Source organism: Poecilia formosa, unplaced genomic scaffold, assembly GCF_000485575.1.
Source record: "Poecilia formosa unplaced genomic scaffold, Poecilia_formosa-5.1.2 Scaffold3, whole genome shotgun sequence".
Taxonomy (NCBI): domain Eukaryota; kingdom Metazoa; phylum Chordata; class Actinopteri; order Cyprinodontiformes; family Poeciliidae; genus Poecilia; species Poecilia formosa.
The window spans coordinates 872,095-888,793 of record NW_006799942.1 but is presented as its reverse complement, the minus strand read 5'-3'; the positions used below and the strand labels follow the sequence as shown (position 1 = coordinate 888,793).

At 38.6% G+C, this 16,699-nt stretch overlaps 1 protein-coding gene across 1 annotated transcript; it reads right to left on the bottom strand.

Moving 5' to 3' along the window:
* Positions 1 to 684: 684 nt before the first annotated feature.
* On the bottom strand, positions 685 to 16,249 carry LOC103138959 (ubiquitin domain-containing protein 2-like). Its single transcript, XM_007553382.2, has 3 exons — positions 15,747 to 16,249; positions 10,890 to 11,126; positions 685 to 1,997 (listed from the first exon to the last, which is right to left on the bottom strand). Exons 1-3 carry the CDS (start codon positions 15,814 to 15,816, stop codon positions 1,486 to 1,488), a joined length of 819 nt encoding a protein of 272 aa, XP_007553444.1. The 5' UTR covers positions 15,817 to 16,249; the 3' UTR covers positions 685 to 1,485.
* Between the last annotated feature and the right edge of the window lie 450 nt (positions 16,250 to 16,699).

Genomic DNA, 16,699 nt, shown 5'->3' with positions numbered 1-16,699 from the left:
TACTGACCACTGCAGCAAATATTTCCTGCCCACAGTTATCACCATATGGAACAACTGTTTGAGGAAACTTGTATGACGTACATTTTAAAACTAACAAACTGAATCAAAACTTCATTGGAGCACCTTTTGATTTAATGATAATGTTCAGTCTTCTCTGGTAGGAGTCGGTCAGCGCCCCACTTCCTGCAATATTCACCTCTTGTCCTTCAAGAGATGCACATTTTCTGACATAATTAACTCTCGCCACTATCTGGGCTAAAACAGGTTTATTTTTTGCTCATTAAGTCATTTTTTGTTGATTTAGATTTATCCTTGAATTTCTGGCAAATTTATCATATATTATAATTCAGCTTTCAAGGAGAGACCTACAGATTTCGGACCAGTGTTGACTAGTATTTGTCACTTACTGTAACTTCACCCACCTCGACTAAAATCTCCCTTTGCAAGGAAAGTAAAATGAATGTCATTTATTTTCTACATTAAATTTAGAAAACAAGTTGAAATAATTAAAGCCTCATATTTTGGCATCACATCAGATATGTTCTTTATATTCTAATTTAGATGCTATGTAGATTATTTCTCCCTGATACAAACTGTTTAATGTAAATTGACAGCATCACAACTCGCATAAAACATAAGAAGTTAGTGAAAAATGGAAAAAAAAATATAAACACTGGACAAAAATTAATTAAAAAGATTCTATTTTTATTCAAAATATGCAACTGTGTTTCTGAAGTCCATCTTTTTCCCTGTGAATGAGTATGGTTTTGGGCCTGGACGTGTAAGCCGCCTTACACACACATACATACACACACACACACATACAGCCAAAGATGAAACAACTTACGGTTTCCTAAATGATTAATTTGATTGCTCGGTGAATGAATGAAGTATGGAGTCCAGCAGCAGCTGCAGCCAGAAATCCGGGCTGCTAGCTCTTCACATTATAAAAAGACTAAATCTCTGAGCAAACGTACAATTCTAAACTTTTACACAGATGTTAGGCGTCTCATTTACCCTGACTGACATGATTTGATGTAGTCCCCATTATTTGCTAAAATGCTTTAAAAACTTTTGATTGCTGAATTGTCTCGTTTTATCTTAGCTGTCTGAACTGGAGAAAAGTTTGGAAAAAGGTTTTAATACTGTAGCCTGAAAAACAGGAGTTCATTTCGACGACCCTTGAGCAGAACTTGGACATAGACCTTCAGGCCTCTCAGCTGCTAAGCAAACCCTTGAACCATCTCTTTTCGTAGTTTGGTTTCCATAGGAACAGTTAAAAAGACTTCAAAAAAGGTCAAAATTTCAACGTGTAAAACCAAAATAAGGAGTTTTTTTCCTCCAGTGTCTTTATGCTCCTCCGCCTTAACGTAGCCCTTCTCAGCGAAAACAACCGAAGAGCACAGAAGACGAGAAGAGTCGCCTTTAACTTGGCTGTGTCTCTTGTCGTCCTCATTGGTTTACACTAGGAGGGCCTGGCTTCAATTAGTTCTCCACCGGCGTTGGCTCTTGAGGCAGAGCAGACACTCCTTCCACTGCCGCGGGTCCAGAGGCCTCTGCTGTGTGTCCGGGTGGCGTAACAGGCTCTGGTGGAGGCCGCTGGCTTAGGATCACCTGAACTACGTAGTCCCTGGAAATGTTGAGTTGGTCCAAGCGCAGCCTGTCTGTCAGCGGCCGCCCTGAGAAAAACCAGCGCTGTGTGGCGGCGGGCACGCCCTCCTGATTCTGCAAGCGCCGCTTCATCATGCCCACAGTGTCTGTGGAGCGGACCGCCAGCCGCAGATCGCGGCCCGTGGAGAGCCGCAGCCGGAGCTGGCACTCGCCCCCCGGGATGGGGTCGCTGGCACTGCCCGTGGACGGGTCTGCCGTCAGGGAGTCCGGATCCGACCCGTCGGGCTCGTCGGAGCGCTCTTCGATCATGTTGACAGGAGGAGAGAGGCAGTACACCGGCAGCTGGTAGCGATTTCCCAGCTCATCGTAACATTCGGTCAGAGCGCCTGGAGCGGAAACAAGAAAAACAAAACTTTATATTCAGGGTTTCGGTTTTGTCTCCCCAATTTGCCATCTTTGCACAAGCATCACACTGCAAAAACAAAATCTTACCTGTAATTTTGGCCTATTTTCTAGCACAAATATCTTAGCACACTTAAAATAAGATAAAACTAACATAACAGTAACTTTTAAGCAGGACATAGAGGCTTAATTTATGTAAATAATTCCTTAATATTGATGAAAAAGTACTTATTTCATTGGCAGATAAAATCACTAATAACATGGGAAATGCTACAAGTGAAATAAACTGCCAATGGAATAACTACTTTTTCATTAATTTTAAGTAATTATTTACATAAAATAAGCTTCTATATCTTGCTGAAAAGTTACTTTTGTCATATTTTAAGTGTGCCAAGATATTTGCTCTAGAAACTAAACCAAAATTACTTGGAAAGCTTTTGTGTTTTTGCAGTGCAACTTCTACAGCACCTTTCCCAACTATTTATACACTTTCAACAATAAATGGTTTACAGGATATTAATACCTTCTGGGGTAATAATTTACCATTTTTATAACCACATCCAAGTGTTATGTGTCCTGGAAGTGATAACTCCTCATCACAACTTACAGTAACTCGGATCACAACAACAATACAAACATTAACTGCATGATTATTTTATTTTTTTTTATCATATCTGGGTAAATAGAAATGGGGAGCTTCTCGTCCGAAGCTGTTAAACTGAATGGGTTGGCCTCTTAAGTTTTACGATTATTTGATTCCTGAAGCAACAGGTGTGGGTGTTTAGACGGAAGAATGATATGCGACTCGTTTCGTCTGCAATTAACTACATTTTGCCGCATTTATTCTGTTGGTATTCTTTCAAATACTTTCATTATGGCAAAAACGAAAAGAAACATATTTGAATCATTTTTCCATTTAACAAAACGTACAATTCCCATTGTTGTAAAATAAAATGGGGAAATGAGAGTCGAACTCAATAGAAAACCAAGACTGAAAGGAAGGAGCAGAAAGTGAGAGCAGGAAAAGGTCATGTGTTGGATGTGATGTGTCAAGTATTAAGTCACCAGGGACAATAAGAAAAACGTGTGGAGGACCGATTATTCAAATGGGAGACCCCCAGCGATCCTCAGGGGGATTTCAGGCATTTGGGTTCAACTACACAATACACTGACGTAACACAGTCATTGTATTTTGGTTCTGACCATAGTCTTTTTCTTCCATACCTTTCAAATTTCAAGTTAATAAAGTTAAATATCACATCCAAGCAATCACATCCTTCTTGTCCAATTTTCCAAGAAGATCTGAAAAGATTAGATATAAATATTAGAAATGAATATCTCTTCTTATATTAGATATTAATATGTGAAATAAAAAAAATCCCCTGAATTGCAAGAAGCCCACCATTCATGAGCTACGTTTCGAAAAGGTCACTCCACAGCTCATGTTTTATGACTTAGAAAGTTCAACGAGAAAGAAGGTGAGTTCTGTGGTAACTGAAACCAAGCAGAGAAGACCACAGGACTCTGCTCTCGGTGGTACAGATGCAGTCAGAGAGGAGGCGTCAGAGTAAGACCAGGACCAGGGAAATGTTTGACCAGCTCCGTGTAGGAGTGAGGGGCAGACAAAGAGCTTGACTGAGTGGTGACGTGGCCAACAGCCGGAGCTCATCTGTAAGCAGAACGCACCGGGAAACTGACTGCTATTAACATCAGCGCCGTGATTCAGCACCACAAACACACTTGGACTATTTGAAGACGTTTTAAAACGTTTTTGGATTCAAAATTTCCAGACTGCAACACAAAATCTGCACCCATCTTTTGCACAACAGTTTTTGAAAAGATTTCCAGCAGATATTCTGACAGAGATTAAGCTTCATTCAAGTATCCAATGGAAACACCGATTTCCCTAATGATTTTATCGTCCAATAAAACTTTAGACATTGGAACTATTAATTTACACAAACACTTAAAGCAAGAAAGATAACCTATCTAATTTGATCCTTCCTGCTGCTGCTAAACTATTCTGACAAATTACTGAAGTTACATTTATGCTTTGTTACCAATATTGTTTTTCAGGCATTTTATTTTTGATAAACAGAATTAAAACAAGCCATCAAAAAGTTGATGAACGACAAAAACTGAGAGAGAACAAAGAGGAGAAGAAGCTGACACTCTCCCCACATCTGGTCTTTATGGAAGAAGAATAAGAAGAAGAAGTCCTGCTTGTAGTTTGTCACAAACCATGTAGCAGATACAGTTAACTGGAGCTTTAAGCTCTCATCATAAACCCACCATCAGACCCTGATAAAGGCTTTTTTTTTCAGCAGTAAATTGGTGGTGAGACAGCAAAGCATCAAAATAGAGCTGGAGATGGTTTAGTTGAAAACACTGTTTCCACCGTTCGAAATACAATCAGAGTTTTATCCTTCTGGAAATGTGACGGAGAAAACATTTTGGAAACACATGCTCTCCATAATTCCTTTTCTCCATACTAACCAGACCTGGAAAATACTGTAGGCAAATGTCACTATTCGTTCTGCGCAGAAGCAGTTGAAATCTTTTTAGCTCATAAAGCTAAATAATCCTCAGGCACACAACATGTTTCCATTGCATAGTAAAGTTTTACTTGGCACGGCGCTAAACTGTTATTTTCCACTGCAGACAGAACTCTTTCAACCTGTGCAGCATCAGATGTTTACCACTGTGGCGTGCATGAAGCTGCAGTGACACAGAAACATAACTTCCCTCAATCAATGTTTGTTTATTTGATTACATTGTTCAAGAAGACATGTTCACGCAAAGTGGCTTGCCAAAATAAATAAAAAATAAAGAAGTAGCCATTTGAAGAGTTGATAAAACACGGAAAGGCTCCGATTCTCTGGTCATGCCCACAGGTGATGGTCCTCTCCCCACTAAGTGTCTGGCAGTGTATTGATGTCATTGCGTTGACCCAGATCGACTCATTTGGAACAGACTGTGGTGTCAACAAAAAAAGCTGAAATTTCATGTGGTTCCAACCACAATGGGAAAAAATGCCAGGATGTGTCACACACAGGTTTGTACTAAAACTCTACTGCAATATATAATGAGTCACTTTGGTTGACTAGGGAAAAATAACTTCCTCTGTTAAGAACAAAAGTGACATTCATGAATAATTTCTAAGAAATTCCTTATGATTCCCAACTGCATTTAACATGTAATCGGAGACAAAAAAAACTCATTTCAAGCTGAATAAATGACATTCTGAAAGTCATGCTTACTTCGTTATATGAGTAAGTACACATAGCTGGGCTTGTCACAGAAACAACATTTTTTTGGATGAAAAATTGTCAGAAATTATTCTGATAAGTCATAACGTTGTTTTGAGACCATTTTCAATTAATTTAATGATAATGGCATAATAATGCAAGAACACATTCTCAACTAACAATACACTTTAAATTCTACAAAACTTTTAACTTGGAAGATATTTTAAATATCCAACAACAAATAAAATGAATTATGAAGTCTTTGTACAAAATTGTCCTAATAAGGGCTGGTTGAAACCAATGTGCCAGACTGAAGACTTTTGTCATCCAGTTTTTGGTAGAAACTGGATGACAAACAGATAACAGACAGACAGGAACCATTTGTGAAAGCGTGCAGCCAGCTGTCTGTTTTGCTCAGTGCAACATCTGATACCTTTTACCAACATCGTTTTCTGTGAAAAGACTGGAAACACATCCAGTGGCTGGGGAAGAAAGTTGGACTACAAATCAAAAACAGATTAAGATGTAAGAAAAGAAAAAAAAAACTTGAGTGGACCCCTGATACCACTCAGTCAGCGTCAAAAGAAGGTATTCTGTGGATTATTTTTCAGCACAGGTGATATTTGATAAAAGAACTTGGACCTTCTTACGGCATCTTTAGGGTTGTAACAATTCCTCAAATGATTTGAGTACCTTGATAACTAAAATTCCTAGAGACAAATTATCTGCCTTGAAGCTTTGTTAAATTATCTTTTACGATCAAGCACACCGTGTTTCTAACAGGTGATTATTTGTGTTGCGTAACATTTTCACTTCCTATCGTTCTTCAAGGGATCAATAAACATCCTTAAAATAAATGGCGCGATGCCTGGAATAGGACAGCTCTTCTCCACCCGGAGATGCTGCCTAGTTGCTGTCTCAGAGAGAATGGCGGCGAAGTGCGCGGAAGGTGTATGCATACAGGTGGAGCGGAGACACATATAGACAGGATACACTGGGCTGCTTTAGCTGATACTAAGCGTAGCTTTACAGACGAAACAGAAAGTAGACCAAAACAAAGTAGGAAATAATTGGAAAGTATAAGAGGAAAAAAAAACCTAACAAATATTCTGTATTTTTGAACAAAGTACAAATGTAGATGGTATGGAATCTATTTTTATACACTTGTGCCCTGAGAAAAAGAAAAATCTCAACCAAACAAAATGGCAGACTGGGCAAGTTGAGAACAAATCAGAGAAGCAGTAAAGAAGGAACAGTAATGCGTGCTAAACAGAAAAGAGGATTGTTTAGCTTGTACAGCATAAAATGTTGTGGGCATGTTGGAGGAAAGTCAAAAACTGGTAACCATTACTCACTGCATACTTGCTGCAACAAGGAATTAAAAAGTGAAGCAATATATTGATAGCGAGTGCCGATTGTCAATGTTGGAAACTCTGGGGGAGCTACAAAGGCTCAAAGATCAGGTGGGAAAAAGTGCAGCCTACACTTCTGCCTTTAGAGAAATGTGGCCAAAAGGAAGCAAATGTTGAAAAGAAGTTGTAAAAAATCCAGTTTGCCAGCAGACAGGTGGTGGATCCAATACAGAATATATCATATTGATATTTGTTGGAGCTATTCATCCAATCTCAACGAGCTGAATAAGAAATTTAAAAAGTCACATCATTTACCTGTGTTGGTCTGTAATGTAAAATCGAAATAAGTCTGTGTTTGTGAACAAATAAAAAAACAGGAATACCTTTACATGCAACTGTACTGCACAAGTACAATGCTTAAAATAAAAGCTTTGCACCTTCCTTATTTTTTGAACAGTCATATTTATGCCATCCCAGATCACTGTAGAGAGCAACAAGTTTAGGCAAAAGAAGGAACTGTAACTATAGAAAAGAGAATGCATTTGAGAATGTTTTTATAACAGCTGCTATTCATTTCACACATTTAATGGTTGAGTATTATAGGCAGATGAAATAAAAAGCTATGCTGGCGTGTAAATGTTTTACAGTTCGTTTTAAAATTATTTTATTATTGCAATTAAAGAAAATCAGTTTCAGATCAATATCTATTTTCCTCCTTGCAGAGGAGCACATAAAAAAAGACTGAAAATATCTAGTTAAGCAAGGTGAGAACCAAATCCTGATTTATTAGGTGCAAAAGAAGGCTAAAAATAGCATTGAAAAAAGAAATTACACAGATCAGTTTTCAGTCATCTCCTATGACTTCTACTTAAATACAACAATAAAGCGGTGAAGAGCTTGTAAAGACAGAAGTGTTTCCTGATTTGCGTGGTACTTGGATTGAGTGAAACAGTGATGTCAAGTGTGGGGAATTCACAGCTGCAGCCCAGCAGGATCTGATCTGGCCTCCCAAACTACCAAGAGGAACAGAGTAAGAAAGCACTGCATTTACAAAAAAACAACAAAAAAAACATTACACGTGTCTCATATAAAGTCTCATTCCATTCAGGCGAAGGTGTTTCATATGTCAGGCAGTGTATTGCTTTCTGGTAAGCTAATGAGGACAAAATGTAAAAAAGCAACTCCACTCATTTAGTTACCCAAATATAAAATAAAATAAAAAATAGCCATTTATACATTTCACATCATAAGGATTTGTTTGGTTTCTGGCACAAAGTTTGTCTCTCTCTCTCAGTCAGACACCTTCACAGTTAGTTACAATGAAACAAGATTTGTAAAACCCAGCGCAAGGTACCATGGAAAACATTACAACATTCGATGCCCACAACAGAAACAGGATCTTTCCAAGGAAAGAAAAAAAAAACATCTCTATCCTCAGCTGAGGAAACATGACTCATTAGATGATATGCATAAGGATTAATGGGGAGTGACGCACACGCAAAGAGCTAAACCAGAGCCAAATTCATTGTTACGGATTTAATAAATTTCCAGGCGGAAGTTGAAATGCTTAGGTATAAAAACCTGAAAATTGAAGTGAAACTTCAACCTGTCCTTCTTCAGTGGGTCAAACATAAAGGAGGAAGCGTGAGACTTACACAAACTGAACGGCACCTTGGACCAAAAGGGCTATATAACAAATATGAATATGTTTTGGTGTTTACGTTTTAAGTTTTATGCTTTTATCCTTTGAGCTTGCACTTCCTAAATAGTACTGTTGTATAGCAGTTAGCTTGTTTGCCCCTGAAGTACGGCAGGTAGAAATGATGAGAGAAAAAGATGCCAGGCGGCATGTTTGGAGAAAACATCATCAGGCCAATACCATCCATGAAGCATAGTGGTGGCAGGGTAATGCTATGGCAATGCTTTGCTGATTTTTTCAGCAGGACCATGACCAGGCCATCTGGAAGGAGTGGCTTCAGAACCACTCTGTGAAGGTTCTGGAGTGGCCAAGCCAGAGTCCAGACTTAAATCAGATTGGAAACGTCTGTAGAGATCTGAAAACATCTGCAGAGACGAATCCCATCCAACCAGATTGAGGAAAGAGATGAATTTAATACAATTTGGATTAAGGCTTTCATATACAAAATGTGGAAAAGTGAACTACTACAAGAGTAATTTCTGGAGATAACATATTTTATTTACTTACTCTGAATGCCATATTTTGGCCTCTAAATTACTGAGATCCTGAAAAATATTTTTAGGTCGGATATGTTTTCTAACTCGTATCTAAAGTAAGTTTCATTTCTCCACTCTTTAAATTCAAAATGTACAAAATTTCTTTGTAATATTTACAACTAAATTTAAAAGTACAGCAAGCGGCTTCTTGCACATAATGAATGAAATTGAGCATGCACGTTCAATAACTTCTTTACCTTTAGCAATACTGTCTGATTTAGCATAGAAATGGTTAAAAAGCTTATGGCTGGGACTGCCTAAGGTGACCTTTAGCAATTACTCCAGCTTTGCTGCGATAATATTAGACTGCTTGAGGATGTTCAATATGAACTCAGCACCTTTCCACTCTGCTGCCTCTAATCCCCTCACTCTCTATATATGCATACATTAAATGTTGTCATTAACTGGGTTTTCTTCCACACAGCAGAGATTCCTGGCCACCTCATCTTGTATACGTTTCTATTTTCACCAATCTAAAGGAAGAATAGAACTTGAAACTAATTCAAGATTTTTTGTAATATAGAGTCAACACTGAGCTTTAGAATTGAATTATAATAAAATCGAATTAAACAGCAATAAACTAAATTGAATTGCACCTTGTTACCAGAAGCAAAGTTAATATATTACCCCCACTTTATCACACAGCCCTTAGTTGGGAATTGGTTAGTAATTAAACTGAATTCCACTCTGCTATGTGGAATTTCCCACTCGGTTTAGCGCTTCTCATTCCAATTAGATACACCAAACACATTTTTTTCAGTTTATGGTGACCTGCATTACGTATTTGCTAAGGTTTTCCTGGGTTCCTATGCAAATCCTACAGAAACAGATGGTATAATTATTATCAAGGTGGGGGAAAAAGAACTACAAGTTCCTGTACTAAAATTAACACAGGATTTTACAGTGCAAACACGAAAGTATATGACAGTCACATATCTAACAAGAAAAGAGCCCCATTGAGGGCTCTACACAAAAAATAACAGGACGTTGATATGCTTTAACAACAACAAAAACGTTTGTCACAGTTTTCATGTTAAATGAGAATGTTTACTGATAACAGCTGACGATGATGGTCTTTTTAATAAATTTAGTTCCATTCACATGAGGCTAAAAACAGCTATTTTCATTTCTTATTTATTGATTCACTCTGTTGCACATACACTCTCTGAAAATGTGTTCCCTAAGATCCATTTGGAGGATTTAAAGTCATTTAAAGTACCGAATAATTTATATGTGTATAACTGCTCTGTTAAAAAACAAACAAAAAAAACAATAAGTCATAATGATGCAAAAAGAGCTGTGCAAAAGCAGCTCACCAAAGCAGAAATTAACTAACAATACATGGAGACATATACTTCCTGTTTGTGGTACTTCATGAGATGAAACCTGAAACTAAAACACACTTCCTTTGGAAGCTGTGCTGCTTACGTAGGTTCTCTGCTTTGACACACAACCTATTTATGGTTGCAGTATAACCCAGCGGCGACTGCTGCTGTCTGGCTGAAGAAAGTCATGTCAAAGTTTTTCAAAACTACTTTAATGTTAGTTACTATGTCAGACTAAGGTTTGATCAAATACAATATCACTGAAAAATTATAACAGTAAATAAGTTGAAAATGAGAAATTCATGTTAACAGATGAAATATTTATAAGTGTTTAATTCATTTAATTGCTCACAGGTGATAAAAACCCAACATTCTGTTGAATAGAAAGACAGGGTATTACATAAGACTAAATAAAAGGATTTTCAATACAGAAATGTTAGCCTACTGTATCATATTTCCATGCTTTGTTCAGCATGTGGCCTCAATAATTAAAGCAGTAATTCATGCAAAACGAGGCCTAACTACAACCTTTCCCTTACGGTTGCAGTTATTCCCACTGCTTTTTCTATCACTTTTTCCTTTCACTCAACTTTCCAGCAGCAGCACATGTCCATGTTTGCAGACAGCCTCTTAATTACTCTTCTTTTTAAGGATGTCAATCGTCTTTTCTAAAAACTGTGTGGTCATAATATTTTAGCATGCAGAAAGTGTTTTACCGTGTGGCAGTGTGATGCTGGCCCCGTCAAGGATGGCCTGAGCCAGTAGGTGGTCATTACTCTCAAAGGCACTGGCCGCAGCTCGCAGCGCATCCCAGATCTCCTTCCGGCCCTCGAATGCTGGCGCCGTATCCCAGAACTCATCTCTTTTGCTGCGCAGCTGGCCCTCTGTCATCGGGTAGTCACTTTTCCATTTAGGTCGCTCTCTCTTCAGGGGCTGGTTACGGCCTAGAGCCACTGAAGGCAAGGAAACGAGAGAGGGATTAGACAGGAAGCGAGATCAGAAATCCAGACGGACAGAAGGTAGGAGGAGGAGAGGAGCTATTTATTACTTCTTTAAGGTCTTAAAAATGTGTAATAAGCTTCCAGCCACATAGTGTAGTATTTTGTGTCACAGTAACGACATTTAATCATATTTTCAAATTTACTGATATTTATTGATGCTCTCAATAAAAAAACAATGGAAAATTTGTACTGATACAAACGGATCTTGGGGGATTTTAAACATCATTAGTTGAAATTTATTGTGACAACAATAAATCAAAATTTTTGCAAAAAGTTTATCACAATAAATGATTAATACACTAAATGTCCAACCCTTCTCTAAAACCTTTGTGTAATTGTTTAGAGTCTTTCAGAGGTGGATTTGTCTTCCTGAGGTTAAAGTCACAATCCCTTCCATACAGTGTAGCGTTATTTTTTCTGAAAAGCTTTGAACAAGATGCATTTTCACAAAATTGACCTTGTGTCTCATCAGTCTAAAGTCTTAGGAATCATAAACATTTTTTTTTTGGCAAATGTGAGACTGTTTTTTTTTCTTGGTAGTTTTAGCTTTGTAACTCCCTCATAGATCCTTTTGTTGCAGCAAGACAGACCTAACGGAACCCCATTAGTGGTGCTCTGATGCAGATGCGTTTGTAAACTGATAAAAGTATGTTTTGTGGGCTGGTTGTTTCTGGGAAGGTCTCACTAATTGTGTGTAATGGGTCTCGCTGTCGTTAAGCCTAAGAAATGGTTTTGTCATCTTTTCCAGAAATCAATGACTTTGTCTGCAATCTGCTTTATCTTTTCATAAATTGGTCTGTACAAGTTTCACCCGTCATTGTAATAAATATAATCCTCATTTTAAAACTTAATTTTGCATTTACTCAGGTTCTCTTGTCTGATATTTAAAATAATTTGATGAGTTGAAACATGTAAGAGAGAAAAAAAACCCTGATACATTTTTATCACGGCACTGGAAAATAATGAATCGCTTTTCTCTTTTGCTCTGGTACTCAGCTGAGCGTTGCAGACTGATTTAACACGTTATACACCATTAGTGATGTGGAGCATGCAGCCAGAATAAACTGAGCTAAAGCTAAGAACGATACGTTCCAAACCCAGTTAAATGTTAGGATAATTGCAGCAAACAGAGCTCCATCTGCAGCAGAATGGCTGATGAATAACACCATCTGGATCACCACCGAACACGACACAGGTACAGGACAGTGTATGTGTGTGTGTGTATCCAAGTACACAACAGAAAAGAGAAGAGGATCAAGGTGTTGAGTTCCACCTACTGCTGGTACACATGTACTCTGATCAAATAACACGTTCAACTTCAGACTGCTCATAGTAAACAAGGCCTCAAACTGCCTGACCCTTTAAGTTCAGCTACTAAAGGTTATGCAGAATTAAAAGTTTAACTTACATACATCATCCACAAAACTACTTCATTATGATTCACAATCAGAGAAGCAGAAATTAGTTTCTCAGTAGAACTGTTGATGTTTTTAGAAAGGAAAGCAGTTGGATAATAGCAAAATATTCTTTATGCAGCTATTTGAGTTACTTTGATGAAGTTAAATAATTCTGGGACTTCCTTCTACCCGACAGAGCCCAAAGGAGAATTTCATTTGGTGGCTCCCTTTCAGTTCATGAGCCAAAACAGCACAACATGTTGCCTTTGAGTCAATTTTACACCTTTATCAGATGTGTGTAACCAGTTCAGTTCTACACATTATCACTTTGTGCCACTGAAACCTTGGCGTTGCAGGTTGTTTTCTTTTATTTCAGTTAAGTATTTTCAGAATTATGGAGATAAATTGTCATAAAATAATCAACAGTCATGTATACTCTAGTTTAACAGTATCTGAAATTTTGATATTACACTCTATATCCATTCAATTTGGCTCTGATCCCAACTGGGGATGTTGACCATTATGAAATATGACCTAATCAAAGCAAAGTAACTGGTTATATGACCACATCTGATAGTATCAGCACACGGTTGGTATGAAACATCCAAAACTGCAAAAATATAAAACCTGTTTGGACAATTTGCACTAATCACATCATACTTACTAAGACAATACATGTACAAACCCTGTTTTAAGTAGATAGATATGGAATTGATTACTGGCTCAATCTCCAGTCCTCAAAGGTTGGTTTCTTGCTACAGCTTAACGTGTTCTGGTCCAACACACCTGAATCAAATGTCTCAATTACTTCCTCAGCATGCAACCATTTTCCACAGAGTCCTGCTAATGGCCTCATTATTTGATCCAGTTGAGCTGAAGCAGAGACACATATAAAAGTTGCAGGACACTAAAAATGAAGGACTATTTTATAAAATGGAAACGTCTATGTATGAAATGGCAGTACGAGCTACCAAAGGGGACTTAAATATGAATATTGAGTGAACGACATTCTATAATTTCAAATGCATTTTTTTGCTATACACCAAATTTGATATGATAGATCATGTCGAGATTTAATTTAGTTCAGCACAAAGCTGCACAATATATGGAGTACCACTCATTAGTGCTGTATCAGTGTCTGCAATATGAGAGCCGCACTGCTTTGATACAATATTCAGCAAAGTAAAATATTTTGTTTTCCATGCATTTGAAGCTTTGATAGGAAATAATAATAATATATTTGGCCAGTTAGACCTCCAGTGTTTTCAATGAAGCTTGTAGTGACATCAGCGTGATGGGAATATTAATAGAAGAGTGAATAAAAAGTGGATTAATCACAAAGAAGAACACAACTGCAATAGTTTACATTATTTAATTTTTTGTTGTTGTAATATCATACACCACTTTTTAAAATGGTTTGGAGTAGCTCTAATGGGAAAGAAAAACCAATCTGCAACGTCCTCAAATATACACCATGGTTTTATTTTTAGAGTAACAGCATCAGGAGGGGCACAACTAGGTATCAACTAAAATTAAACAAGAAGCTTCATAGAGTTTTGGGGAAGGCATTTTTGGATTTGAAGCAAAGCACAATCAGTGCTTTTGTATTAGCCCAATTTCCAGTTCAATTTTATGACTGTATCTGCAAAATGTATCTTCTAATCCTATTTACTTGGTTGTTTTTCAGTAACTGACTGTAAATCATTTAGAACTTATGCGAGTCAGTATTTGTAAAATTTAGATTTCACTAGCTTTATAACAAATGACAAAAATGTCCGATTTGCTTAGAGCAAATTTGTTCAGTCCTGCGATGGCATTTGTACACCTTTTGTCACACTACAACCAAAAACCTGGATGTATTTTATTGGAGTTTTATGTGACAGACCAAAACAAATTAGTGCAAACTGGTGGAGCGAATGGAAAATAACAGAAACAGTCTGATAAATGCCAAAGAAACACAACAAACGGGCTAGGTTGTACATCATAACCAACCCACCCACCCTCACTATGAAACATGGTGTTGGCTGCATTATGCTGTGAAGATGCTTTTCTTCAGGGGAGCAAAATGGGAAGATGGATGGAGCTGGAGGTTGCAAAAGAACTTTGTGTTCGTCTGTCACATATACTCTCAAAATGCAATGAAGCTTATCTTTGTAACTTCAGAAAATAAACAGTGGAAGGGTGTGAATAAGCTTTCACAGCTCATGACATACATGCTCTCTGCCGCCAATTCTGAAGGTGCCAAGTACTGACAAAGCAGAAGTTGAAGATGTCACATTTAGCTAAACAAAGAGAAGCCTAGCAGCTGTTAATAGAGATGCAGAAGCAAAGAGGAAGACATACAGGAAATCAAGCTTTATCTGTTCATCTCTAAGTGCTCAGCCTCCTCCCCCTCTTTTCCCAGATCGGTGTCCCAGTATGTAATTAAAGTAACTCAAAGGCTGGCTGTGGATCCCCTCCTCTCATACAGCAAACCAGGAAACTATCCCACAAACTTCCCACAGCTTCACTGAACTCGTTACTACATCAACCAACAACCTAAAGTCAGCTTCGGTCATGTTTTAGTGATTACTACTTATTCATCACTGTGCATGGAGTACTGCACTCACTACGACAGATGTGTATGGTGCTAAAAACAAACACTCTTTAATAATAAACTGTTGCAATACGTTGTGGACACCTCCTTCATTCTCTTTACTTTAAAGTTCAAACCATTATTCATTTGCTCTTAAAAAACAAGGCAAAAGAGTTTCCCTAAATGTAGCTAATGGGAGCTTGAGTTGGTGCCCAATTTAAATCACATTGAATCACTTCAGAGGGCTTCTCTGCATGCCCCCGATGACTGTGACCCATATTTGTTGCACATACAGCAGCTAGCAAGCTAACTAGCTCCGTTTTAGCCGGCTAGCTCAGTCAACAGCAAAGAACAAAGGGAGACATCGCAGGGTGCTGAACAGGGTTTAGTTTGCAGAGTAACGAAGCTGGCAGAGTGCCTTGTCCTCGGTTTAAATCCCGCTGTGTGGACGGAGACACCGAGCCCGTCTGAGGCTCCGGATATTATAATGGCAGGGAAGGAAGACCTCCAGCCAGGACAGCATGCAGAAAGCCTGCAGGGGGAAGCCCATCAAACAGCCAAACCTTCCGCTTACTAAACCATGAGACCCCGCTAAGTTACCTCCAGTGCCGTCCGAGTTCTCGTTTAAGCTGCCCGAAGAGTCGTGGTGGCTCCCGACACAGCCACCCATGGATGTTTCGGCGGAGCAGCCCGGGTTAGGTAGCTCACCCCCCGGCCCACAGCTAGAGCTACATCCACCAACCCCCCTCCTCTCAGTCTCTCTCTTTGCTGTTTTCTAAGCTTCCCCCCTTCCTGTCTTCTCTTTCCTCACTATCTCCTATTCTGTCCTCCCTTCCCTTCTTCCCTCTTTCTATCTCTCAGCAACTGCGCAGTCCTCCTCTTGTGCTTCATCCCAGAAGTAAAGAAAAGAGGGTTCACATGGTTACAAGGTGACTGAGAGAGGAATGAAGGAGGAAAAAATATAGAGAAGCAGGAGGAGACTCAACAAAGGAGAAGTGCACTTTAAGAGAGAGAAAAAAAAATGCGGTCTTCTTTAGGGCACCAAGTGTTTGCTCTGGTGATGGTGAAGATAATGCATTTTGACACATCTGCTGTCATGTTTTGTGAGAAGCTGTTTGCTGTCCTGATGAGGACATGCCAAAATACTTACCCCTTGTGTTCTTGAATGTCAAGGGAGCCCTCCTGCTGTTATACTGCAGTGGCTCAGTTTCACATTAACAAATGGGACTGGCTCTGCTTCATTCTGGGTCTCTGTGGTGATTGTTGGGTTTTACTTCGCAAAGATTAAACACTATTCTGGTCCGTAAAGTTAATTCTGTTTTTGCACCTCAAATAAATTTGGTTTTATTTTGCGTTAGGAAGACGATTAATGTTCAATGCAATTAATACAGCACCACCATGTAACATGCAGCCCATTTCCCATTCATATGGGTCCAGCGTATAAACACTGACTAGGTCTTAGTGTTTTTCCTGACCTGTGTCTGTAAACTCCAGTGTCCAGTCTGCCAGAGATTCTCATTTGGATTTATTTCTGGACTTTGAGCCATCCTAAC